A 25,034-nucleotide genomic window follows, 5' to 3' on the forward strand; every position below is an offset into this window, starting at 1 on the left:
CCAAGAAATATATGAGATTATCAGGCGTCGTCGTTGGTAATAAGTTTCCCCCTCACTGACCACAGTCTTATCTTTCATTTTGTATTATTACTGCATGGCCATTTAACAGGCGTATCACTGTCTTTTTCAGGAGGCTGTCAAGAATAGATAACCAGCAGCATTACCATATCTGTTTCACTTGAGTTGCCTACCGTACTAAATCATCAGCAGTCAGAGCACAAGAGAGGGTGTTGACATTTATATTGTCTGTTACTGCAAATCTTGGCATGACAATGTCCATTTGATTACCATTTATTTTCACAACACTCCACCTCATGACCATCTGGTTATGAAGTTCATTATTTCTCTAATGTGTTTTGAGTGTTTTGTAAATGTATTAAGCTTGAAAATCAAGAGGTTTAGAGGATTAGTCTGTGATTGTGTTATACATGTATATGACTGTGTGTATGTATTCTTACCAAGATATTTTTGCACTTCTACACTTCTCTTACAGAACATGAATGACAGGCCTTCGGTACCAGAGTACAAGGTGGAAGCAGTGCAAAAGTCGCGCTTCATTGTGCTCCACTACAGCGTGTCCAAAGCCCTGTGGGACTGGCTTATTCTACTGGCCACCTTCTATGTGGCTGTCACTGTACCCTACGACGTCAGCTTCATGGAATACAATAGCAATGAGGCACTTGAGCGCTCCTCCAGCATCAGCGACATTTCAGTGGAATTTCTCTTTATTATAGGTGAGTGTTGGAAAAGAAGACACGACTTCCTAATTTTACCTGAATTTCTTGTGCTGTGGCCCAACTTATTACTAAGTTAAAAGTTGTTGTTTAACCACCATCAAGCCAATTCTGTCCACTTATTTTGAGGATCAAATCAACTCTAAAACTCTAAATCATAATATTTTATTGCTTTCAAATATTATTTTTATGTGGTGACATGAGATTTTCATCCACCATCTGTCCATTTTCTTGTCACTCTTGCCACCGGTGAGCCACTGAGGCATCCTTTCCCCCTGAAAGTACCCATAGTTCCAGGCAACCTGGGTTTTGTAGTCCCTTGGGGATGACCTGGTTCTTACCCAGGGACTCCTCACAGTTGGTAATGCCGGGTTAACCTCCAAAGGGAAGCACCCAAGGGAAGAATTGAGGTGGCAGAACCTCACTGTGCTCCACTAAGTGTAGATGAACAGTGGTCTAATTAGGAGTTTATGTCCAAGTCCCTCAACTTGGCACACAGAGGGAGACCACCAGCCATGCTAGGGAGAAACTTTTTTCTGCATGTTTATTCAAGCTCATTTACTGTACTAATACCCAGACGTTGTTTGTTTTCATTTGTAAGTCATGTAATTGATAGATTGCATATCAAATATTCGTCATCCATAATTCAAAATAAGGCATGCCAGCTCAAAACATTCAGGGAATATGTGATATTGGACAGTAGGTGTCCACTGTTTTAACTTTGATGATTTTTGTAGTTACCACCGGTCTGCACATTGCTGTGTGTGCTTTCTAAAATTAGACAATCATTATTTGATTTTGCAAAAAATCATTATCTTTATCTAACTTTCTTTTAGCTTCTATCTATAACTGAAATTTGCATTGAATGATGAACATCTCTGCAAATATCAACAGCTTGGATGACAGATGAGGTTTTCTACATCAGACCACACACCCAGAGGTCTGCTTGTTATGTGCTTGCCACATTCTGACACTAGGATGAAGATGATCTGTCTGGCAAACTCGCTGATCCATATGGACGCCTTAAGACAGTCACATATTTCAGCTGCTTCGTATTTGCATATATATTCCATTTCTTTTCATTTATATTGTTATAATTTTAGATATACAGTACATGTCTAAAATTGGTACACTATCCATTATCTACTTTCTCTACTATACACTCAAAAGTGTGAATTGCAAACATCATAGTGTGGTCTGAAGTATATATCACATACAAGTGAACCACTGAGATTGAACCTATGCTTGTGACCTTTCACACTTTCAGTTTTCCTCACTGTATACAATTTGTTTATCATTGTATCAGTCATTCACACACAAATGTACCTCTTCCAGTTTAATGAATATGAATATGACTACAACATCCTTTAGTCACTGGGGGGAAAAAAAATCACCTTCAACCTTTGTGTTTGCAGACATTATCCTGACCTTCCGCACTACCTATGTGAGCCAGTCAGGGCAGGTGGTGTATGATGGGCGCTCCATTTGCCTTCATTACGCCACCAGCTGGTTCTTTGTGGACCTGTTGGCTGCCTTGCCCTTTGACCTGCTGTATGCCTTCAACATCACAGTGGTGAGTGCAACTGAAATAATATGTTCAGCCTTCTCTTATTTTTCCTCCCCTCTGTGACTGCTAACATAAGCAGCAAATGGATTACTTACAAGAAATTTCCCCCGAACTGTTTAGCCTTTGGAAATACACTACCTTGCTTTCCTCAAGGCTGCTACTGTTGCTGCCTGCCTGCCTTTGTGACTCGTTCTTCGTGAATAGTGAATGTTATATAAACACATTTGTTTGAGCAAAGCTTGTCCAAGCTGTGATATTCAGCTGTGTAAATGCAATATATGTACAGTCAAAGTGTGTTACCAGATATAACAAGGCAGAAGGATTCACTTTCTCTCTCTTTTTCTCTGTCACTAGTCCTCCCTTGTCCACCTGCTTAAAACGGTACGCCTGCTGCGCCTCTTTCGTCTGCTTCAGAAGCTGGATCGCTACTCCCAGTACAGCTCCTTGGTGCTGACCATACTAATGTCTGTGTTTGCTGTGCTGGGACACTGGATGGCCTGCATCTGGTACATAATTGGACGCCAGGATATGATGGTCAATACAAACTTTGAAGTTGGTGAGTCTGATTGAGGCCTTGCTGAAGAGGAAGCTGTTGAAGTGTGAAAGTTAGGTTGGGTGTTTCATTCAGCAAGGGTGGCAGACAAATGTAGTACAATAATAGTTCAAGCTGATTTTTTACCATGTGCCATAATTTTTTCTTTGGCCTCGCTGTGCTCAAAGTGTTCATTTCATAACTTAAGCGCAGTGCTGGCTATCCAGACTTGTTCAGTTAGGTGCTCTTTAAGTCAGTTGTTTTCTTGTTCATAATTCCAAAAAATAACACCAAAGACTAGATTTTACTTTTGTTGTGTCCCCACTCAGCTATAAATAGTCATGACTCACCTATTGGGATATCTAGCTCTGCTCAGTGGTGAGATGTTGGCAAACACTGTACTCTGACGCTCTAATGAGGACTGTCTGTAACCAGACCAAAAGCTGATTAAAAAAAAAACTGGTAGGAAGCAGCGCAGTAATGTTTTGTTGGTATCACTGTTTAAAAATGATTCAAAATTGAGACCCATATCTTCCCCATTATCTGTGTGTGTGTGTGTGTGTGTGTGTGTGTGTGTGTGTGTGTGTGTGTGTGTGTGTGTGTGTGTGTGTGTGTGTGTGTGTGTGTGTGTGTGTGTGTGTGTGTGTGTGTGTGTGGGTGTGTGTGTTTGTTTGTGTGTTTGTATTCGTATTTGTGTCTGTTTATGTGATTGTGCATACATTTGTGGCAGTATATTCTGTCTATAGGGAGGTTAGGTCATACCTGCTAATTAACACTTGGCCTTACCCCTGGAGGAGCCAATCTAATTCTGCCCTTGTCCCGCACCAACATGCCAGCCTCCTGACATCTTTTTCTGAAACACACAAAGACTTAAACATACACTTCTGTCTCTCTTAGATCAGGTATTGCAGTATAATCCGGCCTCTACCATCTGTATCAGAGCCGTTACAGACGTAACAATTACATGAACCCTAACCCTTTGGACATTGTTTGCTCATGCTCTACCTCCTCTTTCAAGGCTGGCTATATGAGCTGGGCAGACGTCTGGAGACGCCCTACATCAACAAGACAGCGGGCGGCCCGACAACGCGCAGCGCCTACCTTGCTTCCCTTTACTTTACCCTCAGCAGCCTGACCAGTGTGGGCTTCGGCAATGTCTGTGCCAACACCGATGCTGAGAAGATCTTCTCCATCTGCACCATGCTTGTCGGCGGTATGTCTGACACCAGGTTACATTCTCCCTCTGGCGTCCTGGCATAACAGTGCGCCAGTTTGGCATGCCAGTGCAAGAGATTTAGCAGGAAGTGGGTTGGGTTGGCTGGTGTTTTAAACGCAGATTGTTGCCATCTTTATATACCAATAAGCTGTTTATTTAAGCTGAGGTGGCAATTATTGGTGCAACAATACAGAAGATAATTATTGTGTGGTTATTTTTTTTCAGACTGCTTGTCATAACAGTGATATAAACAAACTAGTACATTACTGTGGATCAGTTGGCAAATACACAGTAACAAATGTAGACGATTGGCTAGTGATCAATATAAAATTTTAAATTTTATTTTAAAGAAGCAAAAGTGTTTTGAAGAAGTGAAAAGTAATCCACCCTAAAAAGTAAGTTAACTTTTGTTCTGATTTAACACATTCAAATTGTAAAAGGCTAAAAGAAACAATCTTAAGAATAAAATTTCACATTATATTATTTTTACCTAGCAATACAAATATTCAGCCTTTATATTTGTTTCCATCACACAGCGCTGATGCACGCCCTAGTCTTCGGTAACGTGACGGCCATCATTCAGCGTATGTATTCACGGCGTTCTCTCTACCACACACGCATGAAGGATCTGAAGGAATTCATTCGTGTCCACCATCTGCCCAAGCAGATCAAACAGCGCATGCTGGAGTACTTCCAGACCACATGGTCTGTCAACAATGGAATAGATACCAATGAGGTAGGGGTCCCTTTCATTGTTGTTGTCATGTAATACTTTTGTACATGGTGTTGTCTGCCCTCAGGAAACTTCAGAGCAATGTTTAGATGGCTTTTGAGCACTGAAATCTTTTCTACAATCCATTTACAACCCTTTGCAGCTGTAATTGTTTATGATCTTTCACAACACATGCCCGCCTGAACACCAGCAATTGACATCCTAATGAAATTCGTAAGAGGGGTAACTGGTAGCAACAGTGCCCATTCCCTAATTACCAATGAGTGTCACACCTCATTACATCTATCACACATCCCCAGCTCCTGCATGACTTCCCTGATGAGCTACAGGCCGACATTGCCATGCATCTGAATAAGGACATCCTCCAACTGCCGGTCTTTAAGGGGGCTAGTCGTGGCTGCCTGCGCTCGCTCTCCCTCCATATAAAAACCTCCTTCTGCGTCCCTGGGGAGTACCTCATCCGTCAAGGTGACGCTCTGCACGCCAACTACTTTGTCTGCTCTGGGTCCCTGGAAGTGCTGAAAGACAGCATGGTGTTGGCAATATTAGGTTTGTATTGTGATGTGGACCTTTTAAAGCGTCCTTCATGTAGTGGAGCAAGACAGTGAATATTTATTGTTTTGATTTTAGGAAAGGGGGACCTGATTGGGTCGGACCTGCCTGGAACAGACCAGGTGATCAAGACCAATGCTGATGTGAAGGCGCTGACCTACTGTGACCTCCAGTATATCAGTGTGCGTGGTCTGAGAGAGGTGCTGGATCTCTACCCCGAGTATGCCAGCGTGTTTGCCTCTGACATCCACAATAACCTCACCTACAACTTGCGTGAGGGCAGCCAGGACGAGGTACTACAGTAAAGACACACTCGCACACAGAAAACCGGTGTTGAATCGATAGGGTCGAGTCGTTAGGGTTTTCTAAATTGTGAGCCTGTCTATTCCCTAATTCCTAACTCTCAAAACCTTAGTTCAATATGCTTAAACCTGCACAAACCTTCACCCAATGTCTTGTAGATAAGGCAAGTATTGGGGATACATAAGTGAGAGTTTTCAAACCTAAAGAAATGAGTCTAGTTTCATTGCATTCTAGTCAACTGAGGAATGAGGACTGAGGAAATTAAAAAATGTCTCTTATTACACATTGATCTGCTGATGCTGTTTTCCTGCTTAAAGAAAACCAGCACACACACAGACACACGTACGCACACAGAATAAAACAGAATAGACCATACAACATGCCAGACAACACATTTGTTCCCCCCTGAGGTGCCTTTGTCACTCTCCTTGACACTTGTTCTACCACAACGACCAAAGGATTGTTGGGGGTTGATTGTCACACCAATTACCATGCGTGGGTGCCACTGTCAGGCAGCCGTATCGCTTCTTCGTTGTCACCACAAAGCACAGCAGGATGACATTACACCTAGACACTGACCCCCTCTCAGTGTAGCCCGTTCCACCTCACAGTTATTGAAGAAAGCATTACTTAAGGCTAGATTATCCAAAATCCGGCGAGAAAATGCTCCTGTTGTTGTTTTCAGGCATTGTTATATAATGTGTGTAAAGATGCATCGCGAAACCCAGAAATTGAATATTGTAATAGCGTGTAACCAAGTTCAGTGGCTGTTTTGCATGGCATTTTGTTGAACCGTATGATCAAAACAATTAACGCCAACATATCTTTCATGTGTGACTGACAAAACTGACAAAGCTCCCCAAGGGCTTTCCCAATCTCATCCTTATTGACAGTCTCAAGCATTTTTTACTTGCTTCTAGCATTCCTTTTTGCTCCCACAGGCCTTTCCCAGTGCTGAAGGTTTTGTTGCTCATTAGTTTATTCATTTTATTTTTGTTTGTTTTCTTTGGTTTGAAACATGAAGAACAGGACATCTGTGCTGGCCGTGTTAATTACTTGATGCATTTTTGTCAGTCAGGCTGAGTGAATCAGCTTTAACTGTATTAATGAGTTCCATTCCTAAAGAGACATTTGGCACCTTAAAGAATCCATGCGACCGAATAGCTCATATTGGAGAAAGGTTATCGTAAGACAAAGGATTTATGTGTGTACAGAGGCCATATACGTACACATTATTAGTGTTATTACAGTCTTTAATTGTGATTCAAGCAGTCTTTTCTGTGGCGTGGCTGAGCTACTTCTGTATCAGACCATCTGCACAGAGTTTATGCTCAAGCACAAAGCCAGGGCACCGCCGCCCCCTGACAGGATGAAGGAGTGCTCAACTACCTGGTCCAACTACCTGCTTCCAGGCCCCATAGACTCCTCCTGACACATGCACACGCACACATGCACGCATGCACGCACACAAATACAGTAGTACTGATCTCATCCACATCCTCACAGTGGGTGGTTTAAGGTGGGAGTTGCTGTAGTATAGGAGGTCCTTTTACACTCAAGCGACACTTGAGAATTGTATGCCGACTGTACAGCAATCAGTCAATTGTAGTGAAATACTGCCAAAGACACAGATTGTAGGAATGCCTATTAAAGTATAAGGTATCCAAAAGGGACTACTTTATCTTGTCAAAAAGGAAAGAATGCAGACTGCCAGATGGAAAATTAGTTTTTTGTCAACTCTATAATTTAATTTCAACTTTTACTGCAGTGGTGTCAATTAAAGTTTTTTCAATAAGTTTTGGTAGAACATACATGTTTTACACCTTTATTTACTTAGCAAACTGCAAACAGAGACAAAGTGCCCTATCTTGCACTCAGCGCAATTGACTTTGTACACCGACGCATGTATCATTCCTATTTTGCACCCCATGCACAGCGGACTTTTCCGTCCACAGACGCACGTCGGTAAATTAGGGAATGTATTTGCGCTCCCGGGGGCGGTTCAGCGAAAAGAGGAGGCGTGTTCAGGACACAAACGTTCCCTGGTGCTATTTTGCAGTTTCAGAAAACAAGTCCGCCACTGACCAGGAAAAACCTGGTCTAAAGTCAGTGGTGCTAGTCTAAAGTCAGTGGCGCGTTATTCAGATGCTATTTTAGGGGCGCATGTTTGGCCATAATGTAGTGTGCGCACAAAAGTCGCTGCATTCTTTGTGGCTTGTTGTGTTTTACACAACATTTCCATCAATCATGGATGTGTTGATGACATAAATGAGGAAATATTAGAGGACTTAAGGAGACGTGATGTTGAACTACGGTGGGACTGGACACTTGAGAGTCCGGGAGTGGCAATGCGCGATGTGCTCCTGGCGGAGCAGGTGGACGGTAATGGAGTTGGGGGAGGAGGAAGGGGCACAACAGGTGCAGGTGGTGCGTTTGGAGGCCCACGCTCCATGGCTGCAGCAATCCTCTCCAGACTTGAGGAGATGCGCTCGAGAGGCCACAGCAACATCGTCACCTGGACAAGACGGGCATTTATTACTTTGCCACATCCCGGACAGCTACTGCTGGTGGGCGCCAGGCAAATCCGCCGTCATAATAGCAATCCGCCATGGAACAAGCGCGCCTGCTCTTAAAGGGAATGTGAGATGACGCTCTGATTGGTTATTTTCACGTTACGCCCAAACCACACCTAGCTACTTCAGACCAACCCATTTTAGATTTGCGTCGGGCGCAAGACTCATTTATCCCGCCGGTATAATAGCAACAGCGCCAGAGATCCGCCCACAAAGCTACTTGCGTTTTGCGTTTCATACTTGCGTTTCAGATGGTTAAAATAGGGCCCAAAAAGTTTTTAGTTTTTTTACATTGTAGTTTCGGACAAACCCTTCATGCTGCTTTCAAGTTGACTTTTAGGCTTGTATTTTATGAGTGTAGTAGAGTGTCTTATCTGGAGCAACTCAAAACTGCATGAGCCAAATAAATTGAAATTGATCACCAACTTTCTAATTATGCATAAAAAACACTGTACATTTGTATTATTTTTCAAAGCCGCTATAATTGCTATTTTACTACAGCCATGTAAGACAATACAAAGGGCTCATAGTGATGAAGCTACAGAGAATTATCACCTGAATCTGCTGTACACCTCCCCGTACAGCGCTTCATAGTGCATTTCAGCTCATTGTTTAGCTGTCTGGCCGCAACTTTACTGTTTTGCTTCACTGTCGCTGCTCTTATAGTGTTGTTTTGGGCTGCAGCAGGCAGTGAAAAAGTGCAAAAAAATCTTGTTTTCGTTTTCCCAAATTGGCAAGAGAAAGCAGTTATTGCAGGTTTAAGGTCAGATTAAATAATTTGGTATGCACTTGGTCAAATACCTAGGAGCATGGCTTATTCCTTAAGGGAGGTGAGTTTTGAGAGATAAGGGGTGACTGTGCTGTCCTGGACAGAGTGGGAAGGTCATTCCACCACCAGGGAGTCCAAATGTGTTATAATGACCATGTTGCCACAGGGAGAGTTAAGTAGTCAGTAGTCATGGAGTGTGAAGAACAAGCTGACCGGTCAGGAGTTACAGGGATGTAACCCCCTTTGGAGCCTTATATGACAACAACAGTTTAACAAAGTTGATAAAGGCAGCCACTGGTAACCAGTTTTTTTAAATGCTAGAGACGTTTATGACATGTTGGATGGGATAAAAAATACCAACCATGAGTGAGCTGAAAAAGTACAGAGAGGAGATGACATAAGTGTCACAACAACTATCGCAGGTGACAGTGTCATTTCAAAAACACCCCTTCAGTACAATAGATCATAGACAGCTGTCTCTCTGAGATATATCTTGATGTACTCCTCCTACCCTTAATTGGATGAATTTACACTCACTCAGCTGTCAGTGATCTGTACTTCTGTTTCAAAATACATGTGTAAAGATTTGCTCAATCATGTTTCATTTTCTAGCCATAACACCTGGTGTTAGCTGGCTGTTCACATGGTTTAGGAGTTTTGTGAGGCCACAAGTCACACCTCTTGTGTCTTGGGTTTTACTGATTCTCAGTTAGTTTTTTCTAGACTCTGGTAGCAAAACCAGATCCTGCTAAATGTATTTTGGATTTGAAAGAGAAGTGACACATCATACAAAACCCTGACATACTCTTGTGTGCACATGCATGCCAATCTGTAAGTAGGTCTGGTCTTTGCATGTGCAAACACAAGAAAGCACACTTGTGAGTGATAGCAAAAAATGTCCCTCAGTTAGGTCCCTGCAAATATGTTGGACACATGTGGCATCCGTGCTCCATGTCATTTGGCACCAATATTCCTAGTTGGCTAGTTAATCATTCCATGTTGCTCCGGGGTTAGTTTTTGTTATGACAGAATTTGTTGCTGCCTTGAATAGACTCAGATTTGTCCCCTCTGCCTCTCACATACCACCGAAGAGATGCAAAGTCTCACAGCGAGTTATATTTTTGCTTATACCGCCTTTTAGTGGTGACGATTTTTAAACTCTGTATTGTGCTTCAATGAAGGATTAAATTGAATATGTTTCCACGGTGGATTGGCTTCCTGCATCAAAGAGCATTACCGGCACTATACTGGTGGAGCGATAGACTGTGGCTGTTGTCACATTAAGCCATGTTGTCAGAAGCACATTTTTTCACACGAGGGAAGACTTTACACACAGTTTCATTTGCCATCCAGCTGGTGATTATGCTAAATTTCTCCCAATGTCTCCACATGCCAGCAGAAAGACAAACCTTCGCTGGAATCCCTCTGCAATCTAGTGTAGAGAATGGATCCGTTATGTGTTTCAGCTTGTGTAGCTAAAGGCCGGTTACACACTGGAACCGTCGCACGAGCGTGTCAGCTGCGTCGTGTCCGTTTATATTTCGGCTCCCATGTTAACAGGTTAGAGCTTACACACTGCCGGCGTGAGAAGCGCGTCTCAGGCGCGGCTCGAGACGCGCCTGAGACGCGTGCCCGCTAGAAATAGAACCGACGCCTATTTTTCACGCGAGACGCGAGCGTGTTGGAAGCGTTTCCAGGCAAAATAGAATAGGAAAATATGTTTATATGTCATTTAGACACAAATGCATATTAATAAATGACATATTGTTGTTTGAAAGTCTAGGTTTTGACATCAATGTAGATATAAATGTAATACAAAATTTCAGAGAAAAGATTTTCAAATATTGCACCTGTCATACAGAACAAAATATTCTGTAACATATTTTGCAGTCAATACTGCCGACGTTGTCTTGCTTTAATCAAATCAGTAGGCTATATATAAATGGTAGGATAGGCTTCGATAACAACGTAGTGTGTGTTCTGAGTGACGGTCCAACATCAGATAGGCTATATAGGCTCTTTACAGCTACACAAAGTTGTTCAGACAGCCCACTTACCCATTTATTAGAGTTTGAATCTGTCGGCACTATGTCCCGAGATCAGCCCTCCCTGTACCTAGCAGCAGGAGCAGCGCCGCGTCAGACACGCTTCTGGTATGTAGGACACAGAAAAATCCACGCAGCTGAGACGCAACAGAAACGGCACGCTCGCGAGACGCGTGCAGTGTGTAACCGGCCTAATGCTCTGTCACTGGCCACGGTCATTTAGAGTTCCAGTGGATTAAACAGTAGATATCAAATTTAAATTTTGCGTATTTTTTTAAATGCAAAGCCATTGCTCAAATAATAAATAAGAAAAAAAGCTCCCTTTGAAGTTTTTGACCTCTAGTTCCCAATGGTGTTACACTGTTTTACTGATCAACAGGTGGTGTTATCACAAGCAAGATATGCTGCAATGCACCAACAAAGAAAATTCTGGATTTAAAATACTTTATATAAATACAAAAAATCAGCTTTTCAAATGTTTTATGAGGAAGAAAATGCACTGGACACGTTTGTTAGACATCAAAGATAGACACGATGCATTTTGGTGAGTAACACTGATAGTAAATATAACTTTTGTTTGCTTATAAGAATACTCCACAGGGCACCTTTTAATTTCCAAACGTTTCATTCTGAGGGCCCATTTTAATTTTTGAAGGTTTAATAAAGAAATTATGAAGTTGAAAAAATAAATACTTTTTGTCTGAGGCTGTGTCTTATTAGCCTTGTCCTACCAGACTTTCGTACATTTCATTTGTACAGGAAAATGAAAATTGAGCGGAAGTACGTAGGAGGGCGGAGCCAGGCTAGTGTCTTATAATCCCTGTTGTTTTCTTTTTGTTTCTGCAGGGCCTCAGCAGGTTTTCACGTTCACCCAAGCCTCATCACGTGAGTTCAAATGAAGGCTTCTTCTTCTTCTCTCATTATTCCTTTTTCCACCAGACACGACTTCCTAAAAATACTTCTAAGTAGGGCTGGGCGATATGGAGAAAATCAAATATCACAATATTTTTCACCAAATACCTCGATATCGATACCGCAACGATGTTGTAGTTTTGACTATTGGTGCTTTCACAAAATATTTACACAATGAGATTTTTGATGAATAATCATCAGTAATATGGATCTAATAACTAAGTGGGCAAAGGCAAATAATAGAACAGCTAGAACAGTCTGGTAAGTTCATAATATGACATCACTTTACTGTAATGCAGCCTTTAAAACCAGGAAAAGACAACACTTATGCCATATTACGATATCCAAAATCTAAGAAGATATCTAGTCTTATATCACGATATCGACATAATATTGATATATTGCCCAGCTCTACTTCTAAGTTATAATAAATTCACAAAGTCTGTTCCTGAATTCTATCGGAGTAGGCAGGACCACAACACAATTGTTGTCAAAAGTGCATTTGTTTTTAAGGTAAAACCCCTGTGTTTTTATGGTGCATACTATAATGCAAGTGAGTGCTGTGGGAGGGTTTGTGCAAGGACTTCCCCCTTCAGGTTGAAACTCATTTGGAACAGAGAGAACAGTTCTGTCCCTGGAGTTAGCCCGCTAACTGGGTCAGTAGCTCTCCTAATAGGAAACCTTGTGAGCTACTTTCCTCACTATGTACTGTATGCTTGTCTCCCCGCCTTATTTATCTATTATTAAAATACTGTTTACAGTGCTTGCTTTGTCTGCTGTTAAAAGTTCCATTTTATGTAAAACCAGTTGTTTTTACTCACAAGCACTCAGGCAGCCGTGGTAGCTTTGTAGCAGGATTATAATAAGTAATATAAGTAATGTGATTAAAATATCATCAGCTGTATCTCATTAAAATCTAAATGACACAATAATTGCTCTTTATCGGCAGATTTTAAAATAAAAAGGTTATTATGTGCCAGATTACTCATGAAATGATTTGTGTATTGTGAGTGGCATTTTAGATGAATCAAGTTTTCTAACATCATTTTTTTAATATTTCAGTATTCATGTAGTTAATATTGCAGTATTTACGAATCTGTTTTCACATCCTCAAACACAAATCAGGCAGTTTAAGGACCAGTGCACCCCTTAGTGAACATGTAAGTGTACAGTTATTAATGCTTCATGTTGTATTTGCAGGAATCCAGGCTCTCCTCTATCATGGAAACAAAGGGGGATGACTCTGAGGACTCCTTCCACCTCTCTCCGGTTACCCGCTCCCGTCGCAACCTCCTGCTGCCCAACTTCACCAGCCCTGTTCGCCGTACCTCCCTGGGGAACCTCCTGGGGGATGAGTTGCGGCAGTTCAATGCCCTGCGACACTGCCGTTCACCAATCATCAGCCGCGTCCACGAACAGAGATCATCGCCTCAGCCACCGTCGAAAAAAGAGCACGGCTTCCATAATGCCACCCCTGCCTCAACTTCAGCTCAGGGAGTGTCGGGGGCCGCGCAAAAGCCTTCAAAGCTGCTTATCCCAACTGTCACCTGCTCTGGACCCCCAGATCTCAGTCCCAGGTATTGATAAAAAATGTTCTTAACACAAGCAGCAAACACGCAAAAAGGTATCAAAGCCTAAATTAAATTACTTCTTGGATGTTGGTAGCTGGTTGGCCACAATAGAAATATTAGAAACACCAGCTACCGTAACTAAAATGTCTTGTTTATGTTTACGCCACACTGTGTTTTGATTCAGTTTGATGATGCAGTATCTGAGTACAGAGTCCGTACATTATTTGGGTGCCATGTTGCATTAAATAATGTTGGATTCATTCATTATATTTCTAATAATTATCCCCCTCAATACCATACTGTATAGTATGTGATAGAGGAAACGGAACACTTTGCTAATGCAGTCCAACACCACAACTCTTCAAACTATAGTCTCAAGATTACCATACGGTAGATTGAAAACCTGGCACAGTGTCAACAGCAAAAGAAAAAAAGTAATAAGCTTCACAAAAGCAAAAGAAAAATTAAAAAAAGGTTGTATTGGATTGCATTACTATGTAAAGGTTTTTTTTTCAATATTGATTTTTCTTTGTATCTCATTACATGAAAAGAGTTTATTTTTTAGTGGTTCTCATTATTTTATCTCCATCTTTAGAGTAGCAACATTGTAGTGTCTTTCCTTCTTCTAAAACAGTGGTTTCCCCCCCAGAGACTGAAATTCATTAATTTTGAAGCATTCAAAAATTGTGTCCCCTTTAAAACTATTTCACAGTGGTTTGCCTCATTAATAGCACCACTTTACCATGGGCCTTGATGCCTCTCTTTCTGTGTGTTTGTTGTGTCCTAATCTGCCTGTGTCATAGACAGAATTATGATGTTATGTCTATATATTCACCCTAGCTATGATTGCCTTAGAACGTCTGAGATGATCTACAATAAGTAAGGTGTGTTACAGTAACAGATGCCTAAAGTCATGCCACATAAACCTACATCATCCACTCAATGTAAATGGAGTGTTTTTGCATTGCATATTTCAACAGATGTCACTGCATTTCATTACCAGAGCACCTTATCCTCTTGCCCCAACCATCTGTATTCATAATGTATCCCTAAGTCATCAAGTAAGTCCTAGATATGGGTAAGTGCTGGTTCAGAGAGCTCAGGTGTCCGCCCCTCCAGACTGGGCTCTTCTCCTCATGTTTAAACCCGCACGGGCCTCTGCCAGCCACAGCTCTCATGGCACATTCTTGGGTCGTCTACTGGCTCCAATGATAATTGAAAAAGCTCTACTGTTACATTAACTCCAGCTTCCCTCCTCTTCACCCCTCCCCTGCCAGGGTTGTAGACGGCATCGAAGACAATGGACACGCGTTCCACTTCAACGTGGAGCACAGCGGGCCTAAAGCCAACACGGGAGGCAGCACCCAAGGTAAGCCAAACCACCCCCAGCTGGGAGGGTCACCTGGGTGCCAGATGGCTGGAGGTAAACTCCAGAGTTCAAACAGTGGATACAACAATGCTGCCCTGCCTCCTTCTGGGGGAAATATGAGAGCGCAGCATAATGAAATGACAGCCAGGTGTCCAAAGAGTCAGAGAACATGTTAAAGGACAACACAGGTCAGAGCAGTGTACAGACCATCTGACGTGAGCTTTATACTGTGATGATCGATGAATATCACATTCAGTTCACTTGAAGTCCAACTAATGTACTTTAGTTTAATAAGTTCTTTGACAATCAACGTACACAACAGTACACAGTAACAACCTATGTACAATACAGCTTTCTAAATACTAAAAGTGTTTTTAAAAACTGTGGTGTAGGATGAAGCTCCTGATTTGTTTTTGGTTGTTGTGCCCATCCTACAGCGCCTCCCAGAGGATTGCTTGTAATTTAATTTATTTTTTATCCAGTGTTTTGCCTCACAGATTCCACATAATTGCTGCCGTGGTCTGTCTACTGTCATACTGGTCATTTTTCATGTCTTCTTCAAGATTCCCTCTTGTAGAGCCTAACACTGCAGCAACAACATATAGTCAAGAATCTTTTTACGAAGCTTCTTTAAACCATTTCTTAAGATAATAGACATAATAACATAGACACTATCCAATGCAATAGCTCTGTAACATTATGTTTTGGCAGTAATTTGCAGTGTTGTTGTATTAGATTGTATAATATTCATTTGTGCATACAGTACATGCATTCATGTATGGATATATGCAATACTTTGACATACTGTATATGTAAATTGGCGTCCTCTGGAGTCACACATCATGTTTGTTTTTTCATGTTAATATTGATGAATCCTCTTTGTTATGTTGTACTAAGTCAGCCACTTATTGTTTTCTCCTGCTCATTTCTCCAGTCTCCACACAGGCGAATGTAACTCTGCTGCTGGAGACGGAAGACGTCAAACAGAGCATCAGTCAACTCAACCAAAAGGTAAGGTACAGCCCCTTATCCTAAATTAAAATTGATTGGACCAAAAATAATGTAGCCTCACAGATCCAAATCAACATTGCTGTGTATCCCTCTCATCTTCTTCTGTCTGTTAAGTATTTTGGAGACACTGAATATGAAATACAGGAAGCATTAATGATTTATTGATTAGAAAATACAACCTGCGTGCTATTTCAACATTAAAATATGTTTTCCTCTTTCAGTCTGTAGAAATTAATTCACTGCAATTCATCTTCAGTGCAGACCAGACAAAATAAGCAGAAACTCATAAGCTTTTCTCATAGCAGCATTTCTGGCTTCTTATCCTGTATCAGCCATAGTTGCACATTTACAGGGGGAAACATATAGTGAGATCAAGTAGATTTCATGTCTGCCTTGTATCTCGGTCTGCCCCTGCACTCTTCATTTTAATGTAAAAAAATGCGAAAGCAGGTGCAGCGAGAGGATCCAGATGGGCCCATGTAGGTGCTGTCTGAAGTCAGTATTAATTAATCAGCAGGGTACTTCTGCAATGCAGGGGATTGTGAGGAGTGCTGACTCGACGGTCTGAAGAAAAAAAACATTAGATGACAACCTGGCTCTACTTGTGGCCTTTCTCTGGCCTCCTTTCCTTTTTGTTTCGCTCCCTTGTTCCCAGTTTTCTGTCTACTTTCTTCCCTATTTGCGTCAGTGACCTCAGTCTGTGCCCCTCTGGATTTCACTTCTGCGTAAGAAGCCATTTCTAAGAGTCATGGAGGGGATTAAAAAAGGTCCTCTTTTGGGAGGCCATCAGAAAATTATATTGGGACATGAATCCAATACTAAACCTCAAAATAGAAGCTGATTAATTTGTTACTCTGTGCTGGACATTATTGGGCAGATTTATTTGAAGCTACACACATTTGCTCAGTGTAATAATAGAATATGCTCCAAGTCTTTTGAATGTCACGACTAAACTGTGTGCACTCTCTACCCAGATGGGCACATTAAACCAGGAAGTATCTGAGCTCACCAAAAGCCTGCACCACATGATGCATCTCCTCCAGGCCCACTTGTCTGTGCATCACTACAAAGCCTCCCTCCCCTCGTGCCCGTGTGGCTTCCAAATGGTGTCCGGCCCTCCCACAGCCGCCAACACCGACGTGCCCTTCAACCCAGCTTCAGCCTACCACCTCCATAACGATCTGGGGAGCCACGAAGGCCCCAGCTACCAAAGTGACCCACCCGCTGGCTACTGGAGCTACAGTGGAGCTCCTGAAACCCAAACAGAGAGCCACCACCGGTCTCAATCCTGTGGTCCACCTGTCAACTCCTGTCCGCCCCTCTCTGCTAACTCTGCATCCAGTTTAGACCTGTTGTGTCACAGCTCTAGGAGAATGACCACAAATCTGTGGATCAGCCCGTCTCTTCTTAGCATCAGTGCAGGCTTCCAGGGTGGGAGTCCGGGCCTTGCACCTCATGCTGAGCATGAGGACTGTGACAACAGGCCTCTCAGTGCTAGCGCGAGCACCATCAGCCAGTCCCAGCCCACTTTGTGCCTGCAGCCTCCCAGTGATAGTGATGAATATTCGTCCTACTCGTCATCACACAGCCTGCTAGACTTGCCACCCAATTCTTACCCCCCATCTCTGCCTGCCCTATCACAAGCCTCCCATTGTGTTCTGATGTCTGCTCCAACATCTCATAATGTGATCCAGGACACATCTATCTTCCAAATCGAGGACTCAAACCCCTCAATCTATCCTGCGTCTGCCTCTCCTCCTACATTGCCAGGCATCCCTCTTGGATCCTCGCTGGATTCAGGATTACTGCAATCAGATGGTATTGAGCCCCACCTTCCACTGGGCGACCCATCTGCCATAGAACACACCGGTCTGGAGTGCCTACTGGGGAACGGGGGGTCTATGGAGAGCAGGGACAGTGAGAGTGAGTCATCACAAAGGTCCAGCATTGGCGCCCAGACTCAGAGCACAGAGCAGTCGTGGTGCCTGGACCTCATAGATTAAACAGTTTCAGGGACACACTCAATGACTTCACTGCAACTGGAAAATAAGTTATAGACATGCAACTTCTTACAGTGTTTAAAGAGACCCTGCTGGAGATTGTCAGTGTGTGCTGTAGTCCTCCTCCTTAATTCCTGGGCTCTCATATTCATCACCCCACACAATTTACTCAATTTCTATGCAAAAGCATGTATTTTGTGCATTATCTTGGATTTACTAAAGTGTGTCTTTAAAAAAGAAGAGTTCCAGTATAAACTGTATATTTTTTCCAACATCCTCAGAGCAATTTGTTGTTGATAATATCTGTTACCTCCTTGCATGGTAAAATTGTTAATTCTTTTTCCTAAGGAAAAGGTTTCCAAATTAATGTGTAAGCATTCTACATGACAACCTGTTGATTGTGTACACGGAAACTGTATTTGTAAGGCAGACCGGTCAGAGTGGTTGGATGTTTTAATATGCGGAGGAACAAAAATGTTTTACCTAAAAGGGGAATAGATTATTTGAATCACACAGCGTAGATTGATAATTGTTTTTAAATATTTTTCTCATTTCAGCCTTTTTTATTTGTGAGTTCTTGGACTATATGAATATCTAATATCCAAACTCCACTAAGCAGTGCATCATTTATGATTTCAATTATAATTCCATTGAACATCTCCAGTTTGATGCTCTCCTTAAGACCCTTCATGAGATTTAAATACATTTTTTGAAGGCATTAAATATAGCGCTGTGAAGTAGGTTTAATCGCTCTCTCCACAAAATAAAGGTATGAAAGCTTGAAAATTCCTTTGTCAAGGATCTATAATTATATAAACATGACATAGCTGCGTATAAATTAAACGTAAATAAATACATATATAGCTGAAAAGAGGTTCCCATGAAAAATTCAGTCATTTATTTACACAATATGAATGGATCCTGGTAAAAAAACAACATGAACTCATGATACTATATTCATTCAATTGTTCTTTTTGGCTGACACAATAAAGTATGCAAAAATTTATGAAAGTGTAATTTACTATGTTGTCACATTTAATCACACCTGATATATGATCAGAATAAGAAACAACTGTTCTTTTTTGGAATAAAAGATCTCAGGTCACTCAGAAATCCAGCATATCTATCTCAACTCTGGACCAACTCTGATTTAAGCTCAGGAACAAATGCAAATGTTCAGATATTTGTGTCAAAGCTTTGGAAAAACTTGACAGGAGTTGGAATAGTTTTTCGCTGAGGCAATGCTCTAAACTTTCTTGAGTTGTAATTCAGGCACTTCACTGTTATTTGACAGAGAGATCAAGGTTATGTTTTCATTTCCATTCAGGTTGTTGCATCGTTGCATACATTCGGTCATGTCATAAGACTATGTTTATTAAGCACTTGGATGACCCCAAGGCCTATGCAGGCCTGCTATTTGTTGAATTTAACTCTGTTTTTAATACACTTCAGCCCCATCTGCTAATCCCAAAACTGAAACAGATGAGTGTCAATCCTTTTATAATTAAAGGTCCAGCGTGTAACATGTTTAGTTGTTCATTATCAAAATCTGTGTTGCCCGTTCACAAACTTGTCCTTCATGAATATTTGCCACCACCATCAATTCCAAGTATTCCTTTTGGCTTGAAATTTTACATTTGCATTTGCATGACCTGGGGTGGACGCTCCATATTCATGCACCATCTTGAAATACGTTAGCCGGTAAGGGACATACAGGACATACTGCTCCGCCTTTCGCGTTTTCGCTGTCACATGATAAACTCACAGGAGCTGCTAATGCTGCTAATGGGTATCATAGCTTCCCGGCCCCGGCAAGTTTGAAGAAGGAAACATGGAGGACCACACGTATTCAAAATCCAAATTTCAGGAACAGGAGTCTTCTTCTTCACCCAGAAAAAGAAAAAGGATATTGAAAAGAGCAAGAGATAGGCTTTTTGAAGCGTGAAGGCTACCGTAGCTGTAGTACGTACTTTGAACTGCGTGGTGCGAGAGAGTTGATTGCAATATATGATCTAAACGCTAGATGGGAGAAATTCCTACACATTGGACCTTTAAGTTGTATTTCTCCTTTGTGACCATTCAAATCCAGCATGTCAGGATTAACAGTGCCCTTTCAGAATAGATCAATCAGCACAGGTTTCCCACAGGATTATGTCAGTTTACCAGTTCTTTGCACATTATACACAAATGAGTGTACAAACAGCCACCCTAGGCTAGGAGCCACATTTAAACATTTTTAAAGACTGGTGTGATGCCAGCCATCTCATTTTAAATAAGAAAAAACTAAGGAGATGGTACTAGACCTATCTCAGTGGGGGATCATAGTCCATTGGTCATGCATGATGAACCAATCAATCGGGTCTGCTCCTACAAGTATTTTGGCATTCACTTGGACAACCCCTTTTGCTGGAATGCCCATGTTGAAAGTTTGTGTTCTCGTTAACAGCACAGGTTATACTTTTTACGCAGACTCGGGATGGATCAGAGTTGTTTTTTAACTCTACCAGGCTGTGTTAGAGAGCATAGTCAGGTATGGGATATTAGCATGGTACTGTATGGCAATCTGTAGAGTTAAAATCTAAGATTCTTTGTCTGGTACAGACAGCCATGGAGGTTATGGGGAGGAATGGACACTAGTACCTCCAGTCAATATAGGAGCAGTCTGTTCTCAGGCAAGCACAGGAAATATTGTCTGATCCATCTCATATTCTCCACGCGGAGTATGAGCGCTTATCCTCTGGCTGACAATATAGAGTACCCCAATGTAAACTTGACCGTTTTTAAAAACTAATTTGTGCCTACCTAACTTTAAATATTGTTGCTTGAGGCTCCAGGGATTGTGCAATAGCTCCATGGCATGATGCAAGGGGTTGCGCAATATCTGTAGTTTGTGTTTGTGTGATGTGTTTCAGTACATGTTGCTTTTTACCTGCCGTGACAGCTACGCTGCTATTCCTGGAGACACCTACTGTAGAGGGAACAACCACAGAGGCGGTTTTGAGCACTTTGACAGGTGTTAATAGGTCTACAGGTTTACAGGTCTATCTGTGGCCAGATTTTGTCACAACAATAGCGTAGCAACCGTGTAAGATAAAGTCACGAAAATGTACAGGTGTGTAGTTGAGATCAGAATGAAGGCCGAGTTTGAAAATGTGTGTGGTCTGAGCAAGGGCGCCGGTAGTAAAAGGGTAGAAAGTAGGGAAGGGGCCTTGGCCCCCCAATTCTACGCCTCTGGCCCTATTTGACGTCGCATCACAAGATGGTTTCTAGTTGTATTTGTTGGTTGTTTTTTATCATTGCTACTATGGAGGCTGCTATATGATAAGAGGATATTTCATGTGCGGAGCATTTGAGGCAAGACAAATTTCCCTACTATTAAAGGGATGATTGGTGTTATGTTCATTCAACAGAAGAAATTGTCCACAAATGAAATAAAATCTCTGGTGAGAACTGTGCAACACAGAACGTCATCAGTTGGCTTTCTCCAAGAAAGAGGATTTGCAGATGTTGTTTCTCTCATTAGTGAATTCAATGAGGTTTTGGTAAAACGCTTTTGGTTCATCCGTTTTTTTTCTTTGGGCTGATCTGTCCTGACTCTCAATCCTATTATATAAGTGAATGTACAGTATCTTTCATCAGCAGTTCAGCACAATCATTCCTGCTAAAAACTGAGGGATGTTTAAGCTTTATATCCATATTTTAATGTATTCATTTTTTCATTCAGGGTTTTTCACACATACACACACAAACACACACACACACACACACACACACACACACACATTCACGAGTAGAAGTTTGTTTATGTCCATTGGCTCAGTTGCAACAGGTTATGTCAACAAAACAGCTTTCTGTCAGACAACAGGAACAGCAAGTAACAAAAAGTGCCATGATGATTGTTACAACATGATTTTACAAGAAACAAGTGAAAGAGCTGATATTGTGAAAATCTGTGGGGACACATGTCAACATTACATCATACTGTGCTTTCAAATCACACAGTGTTTGAGCAGCTGCATTACTCAGAGTAACATTACAGGTGAGTCATTTACTTATTTCAAAAGTTAACAATATTGAAAAAAGATTTCATTAGTTGTCTTACAGTAATATTTCTCGTCTGTGTGGTTATGGTGTTACTATCTATTAGTTAAATGATCTACCGTATAATGCATTTCCTGTAAGTCAGTGGTGTAAGAGGTTTTCCTGACACAAGTCACTGGGAGAAAGAACCCCATGACAGTTGATGTGTAGGTAATGCAAATTACTTAACAATAGTGGATAAAAACAAAGTCAGGGTATCAACACTGCAAAAGGACAATTATAATATTTAAGGTTTTTTCATAGGGGCATAATTAAAGGGCTCCCAGCTGAATATGGCATTTGATTTCTCACACTTTTACACCTTTGCTTTATTCAAACAGAGATCGGTTTACAGACACGTGAAAACATGACGACTGTGATTCTTGCTCTCCTGATTATTTTACAGAGAATTAATGAATTAGTCAAATGAAGCTCTGAATCTTTTGATGATATTATGGACTGTAGAAGATAAAAATCCCTAAATTCCTTGCAATTGTACGTTGAGAAACGTTCTTAAACTGTTGGACTATTTCACACAGTTGTTTACAAAGTGGTGAACCTCGCCCCATCCTTGCTTGTGAATGACTGAGCCTTTTGGGGATGCTCCTTTTATACCCAATCATGACGCTCCCCTGTTTCCAATTAACCTGTTCACATGTTGAATGTTCCAAACAGGTGTTTTTTGAGAATTCCTCAACTTTCCCAGCTTTTTTGGAACATGTTGCAGGCATCAAATTCAAAATGAGTGTATATTTGCAAAAAAATAATTTTTATTATATTATATATAAGTTTACCATTTTGAACATGAAATATATTGTCTTTGTAATGTATTCAATTTAATATAGGTTGAAAATTATTTGCAAATCCATGTATTCTGTTTTCATTTAGGTTTTACACAACGTCCCAACTTCATTGGAATTGTGGTTTGTATTGTTTGTAGTCCGGCCAAGGGTCCATTGCTGCATGTCGTCACTTCTCTCTCCCCACCCTTCCTATCTCACTCTAACTCCCAAAATGAATGCCAATTTGCAAAAATGCATTTAAAAAAAAATCTTAAAGGTCCACTTACTGGAAATGTGCAGGAGCTTTTGGCCACACCTCTCAGAAAATGTTCAGGAATCTGTTGTCAAACATTTTCAACAGTCAATAATGAACCTTCAAGCTAAACTTTTATTATATCTGAATATCTTTTCTCACTTTTGTTGTATCAGTTGTTATTATAAGAAAAATGATGGTGCTATTTTAACATTGCACACAGCCCTCTACATGGCAGTGTTTCACCTGTTAGGATAGTATTTCTAGTGGCTTTACAGGTGTCTTCATAAAGTTAAAATATGTTTAAGGGTTAATGAAGCTAAGCTCAAACTTGATTAATCCCGGGGGAAATTGCTGTGCAGCAGTTGCAATACAGAGTGGGAAGAGTGCAAATATAAGTATAACATTACAATAACAATATTTCTTTTTTTACAAATATGACATATATTAAGAATATTTGTGGTTTCTCCTGGTGAATCAGTGGAGTCATATTGGCTTTCCCAGCATCCACGTCTGGCCTTGATAAGTCACTCTGTTTGTGAGTAAAACCCAGCTGACAGTTTTAGGGTTAACGATACACTGGATTTCCACTGATTGCGCAACAAGTCCATATAAAAGGAAGCTTGCAGCCTGGCAGAAACCATCTGAGGTATCAACACTCAACAGGGACAATTTACCAGGTAAGATATCTTTAAGGTTTTTCATATGTACATGATTAAAGTGCTCCCAGCTGAATGTGACATTTGATTTCTCACACTTTTCCACCTTTGCTTTATTCAAACAGAGATCGGTGTACAGACACGTGAAAACATGAAGACTGTGATTCTTGCTCTTCTGGTGTTGCTGGTTGTCAGCCACGGTGAGTTCATGTACAGAAAACACAAGAAACCTCAAAACCAGCCACAAGAATCTGCAGCTCATTAATAATACCTGCTGTAAATTAATATTATTGTTTGTATACAATGGCTCAACATGTTTTTTCTGTCTTTTTCCAGGTGAAGCCTTGACGTGTTGGTGTGGAGGCTCGAGGAAATGTGCAGGCCGTACAGAGGACTGCTCTGGCTCCAATGACGTCTGTGCCAGTGTCAGATTTGCTCAATACCGTAAGTATAGGCCGCTCCTTCAGTGTACTGTTCAGATAAAAACAATAAGGACAGAAATACATAGGCCTACCAGTTCAGAGTGATAACTTTCTTTGAAAACTTGTAGAAGTAGTCTAGTAATACATCCTGTGTTTTTCCATGTTTTCACAGCTGCGAACAAAAGCAACTTCTGGGGTTGCTACACTGAAAGTAACTGCAGGAAGCTGAATTATCCTGGTGTAGCATCTTGCACGTTCTGCAGGACTGACCTGTGTCAGTGATTACGCATCACATCTTCCAGTGACTGAATAATCTGAATAAATGTGCATGTGTTGTGTACTTTTGCATTATCATAATAAAGATCAGTTGCAGCTTTTGTCCTATTTCACTTTTCATGTCAGTTTTTCAATGTTGTTCTAAGGTTTACCAAAACCACATTGTACTTTTACTTACTGGTGTCTTGTTAATTGCAATCGTGTTATAAAGGAGACTTTTGTTCTGGGAAAAAAAACATTTGAGATACTTTTGCTGGTAAAAGTTAAGTTTTAGCAGCAACTACATAGTTCTAATTTCCATAGTCACAACTTCATATTCATATTTTAATAGGCCTTTTGTATGTCTTTTTAAATACATTACAATTCAATCTTTTACTATGATGTTTTTGCATACAAGTAGCTTATATTTTTAAGAGTGTCACGAAAAAAACAAACAAAAAGAAAACATTTGAGGCTGCACATCCATAGTACACCCACACAGGTGATTGTAATCATGTGGCTGATTCGACCTTGTTCTCCAGTCTGTGTGGCTGTGTGACTGTACGCAATGACATCTCCCTGACTCTCCTGTTAGCTCTGTTGCAACTGTTAGGGCGGGACACATGACACCTTTGTCATCCTTTTTTGTTATGTTTATGTGGCATTTTTACCTTCATTAGACAGTTTCACAGAGCA

General features: G+C 41.2%; 1 protein-coding gene and 1 long non-coding RNA gene across 3 annotated transcripts in view; both read left to right on the plus strand.

Annotated features, from left to right (window-relative positions):
• Positions 1-19,245, plus strand: part of kcnh4b (potassium voltage-gated channel, subfamily H (eag-related), member 4b) — a 48,511-nt gene extending 29,266 nt beyond the window's left edge. The window contains exons 6-17 of one of the 2 annotated variants that reach the window (XM_039789277.1): positions 494-734; positions 2,150-2,307; positions 2,656-2,857; positions 3,852-4,046; positions 4,586-4,785; positions 5,082-5,331; positions 5,413-5,627; positions 11,871-11,909; positions 13,137-13,513; positions 14,785-14,876; positions 15,811-15,887; positions 16,862-19,245. In XM_039789277.1, the coding sequence (XP_039645211.1) occupies positions 494-734; positions 2,150-2,307; positions 2,656-2,857; positions 3,852-4,046; positions 4,586-4,785; positions 5,082-5,331; positions 5,413-5,627; positions 11,871-11,909; positions 13,137-13,513; positions 14,785-14,876; positions 15,811-15,887; positions 16,862-17,890 (3,075 nt within the window). In that variant the 3' untranslated portion in view covers positions 17,891-19,245. The remainder of the gene's footprint in view (positions 1-493; positions 735-2,149; positions 2,308-2,655; positions 2,858-3,851; positions 4,047-4,585; positions 4,786-5,081; positions 5,332-5,412; positions 5,628-11,870; positions 11,910-13,136; positions 13,514-14,784; positions 14,877-15,810; positions 15,888-16,861) is intronic. The other variant, XM_039789279.1, reaches the window with a different exon arrangement.
• A 4,296-nt stretch (positions 19,246-23,541) lies between these two features.
• LOC120551106 lies at positions 23,542-24,467 on the plus strand. The gene is made up of 4 exons (XR_005637826.1): positions 23,542-23,682; positions 23,787-23,861; positions 23,998-24,105; positions 24,256-24,467. It is a non-coding gene; the product is annotated as an uncharacterized LOC120551106 (long non-coding RNA).
• Positions 24,468-25,034: the final 567 nt, after the last annotated feature.

Source organism: Perca fluviatilis, chromosome 21 (genome assembly GCF_010015445.1).
Source record: "Perca fluviatilis chromosome 21, GENO_Pfluv_1.0, whole genome shotgun sequence".
Taxonomy (NCBI): domain Eukaryota; kingdom Metazoa; phylum Chordata; class Actinopteri; order Perciformes; family Percidae; genus Perca; species Perca fluviatilis.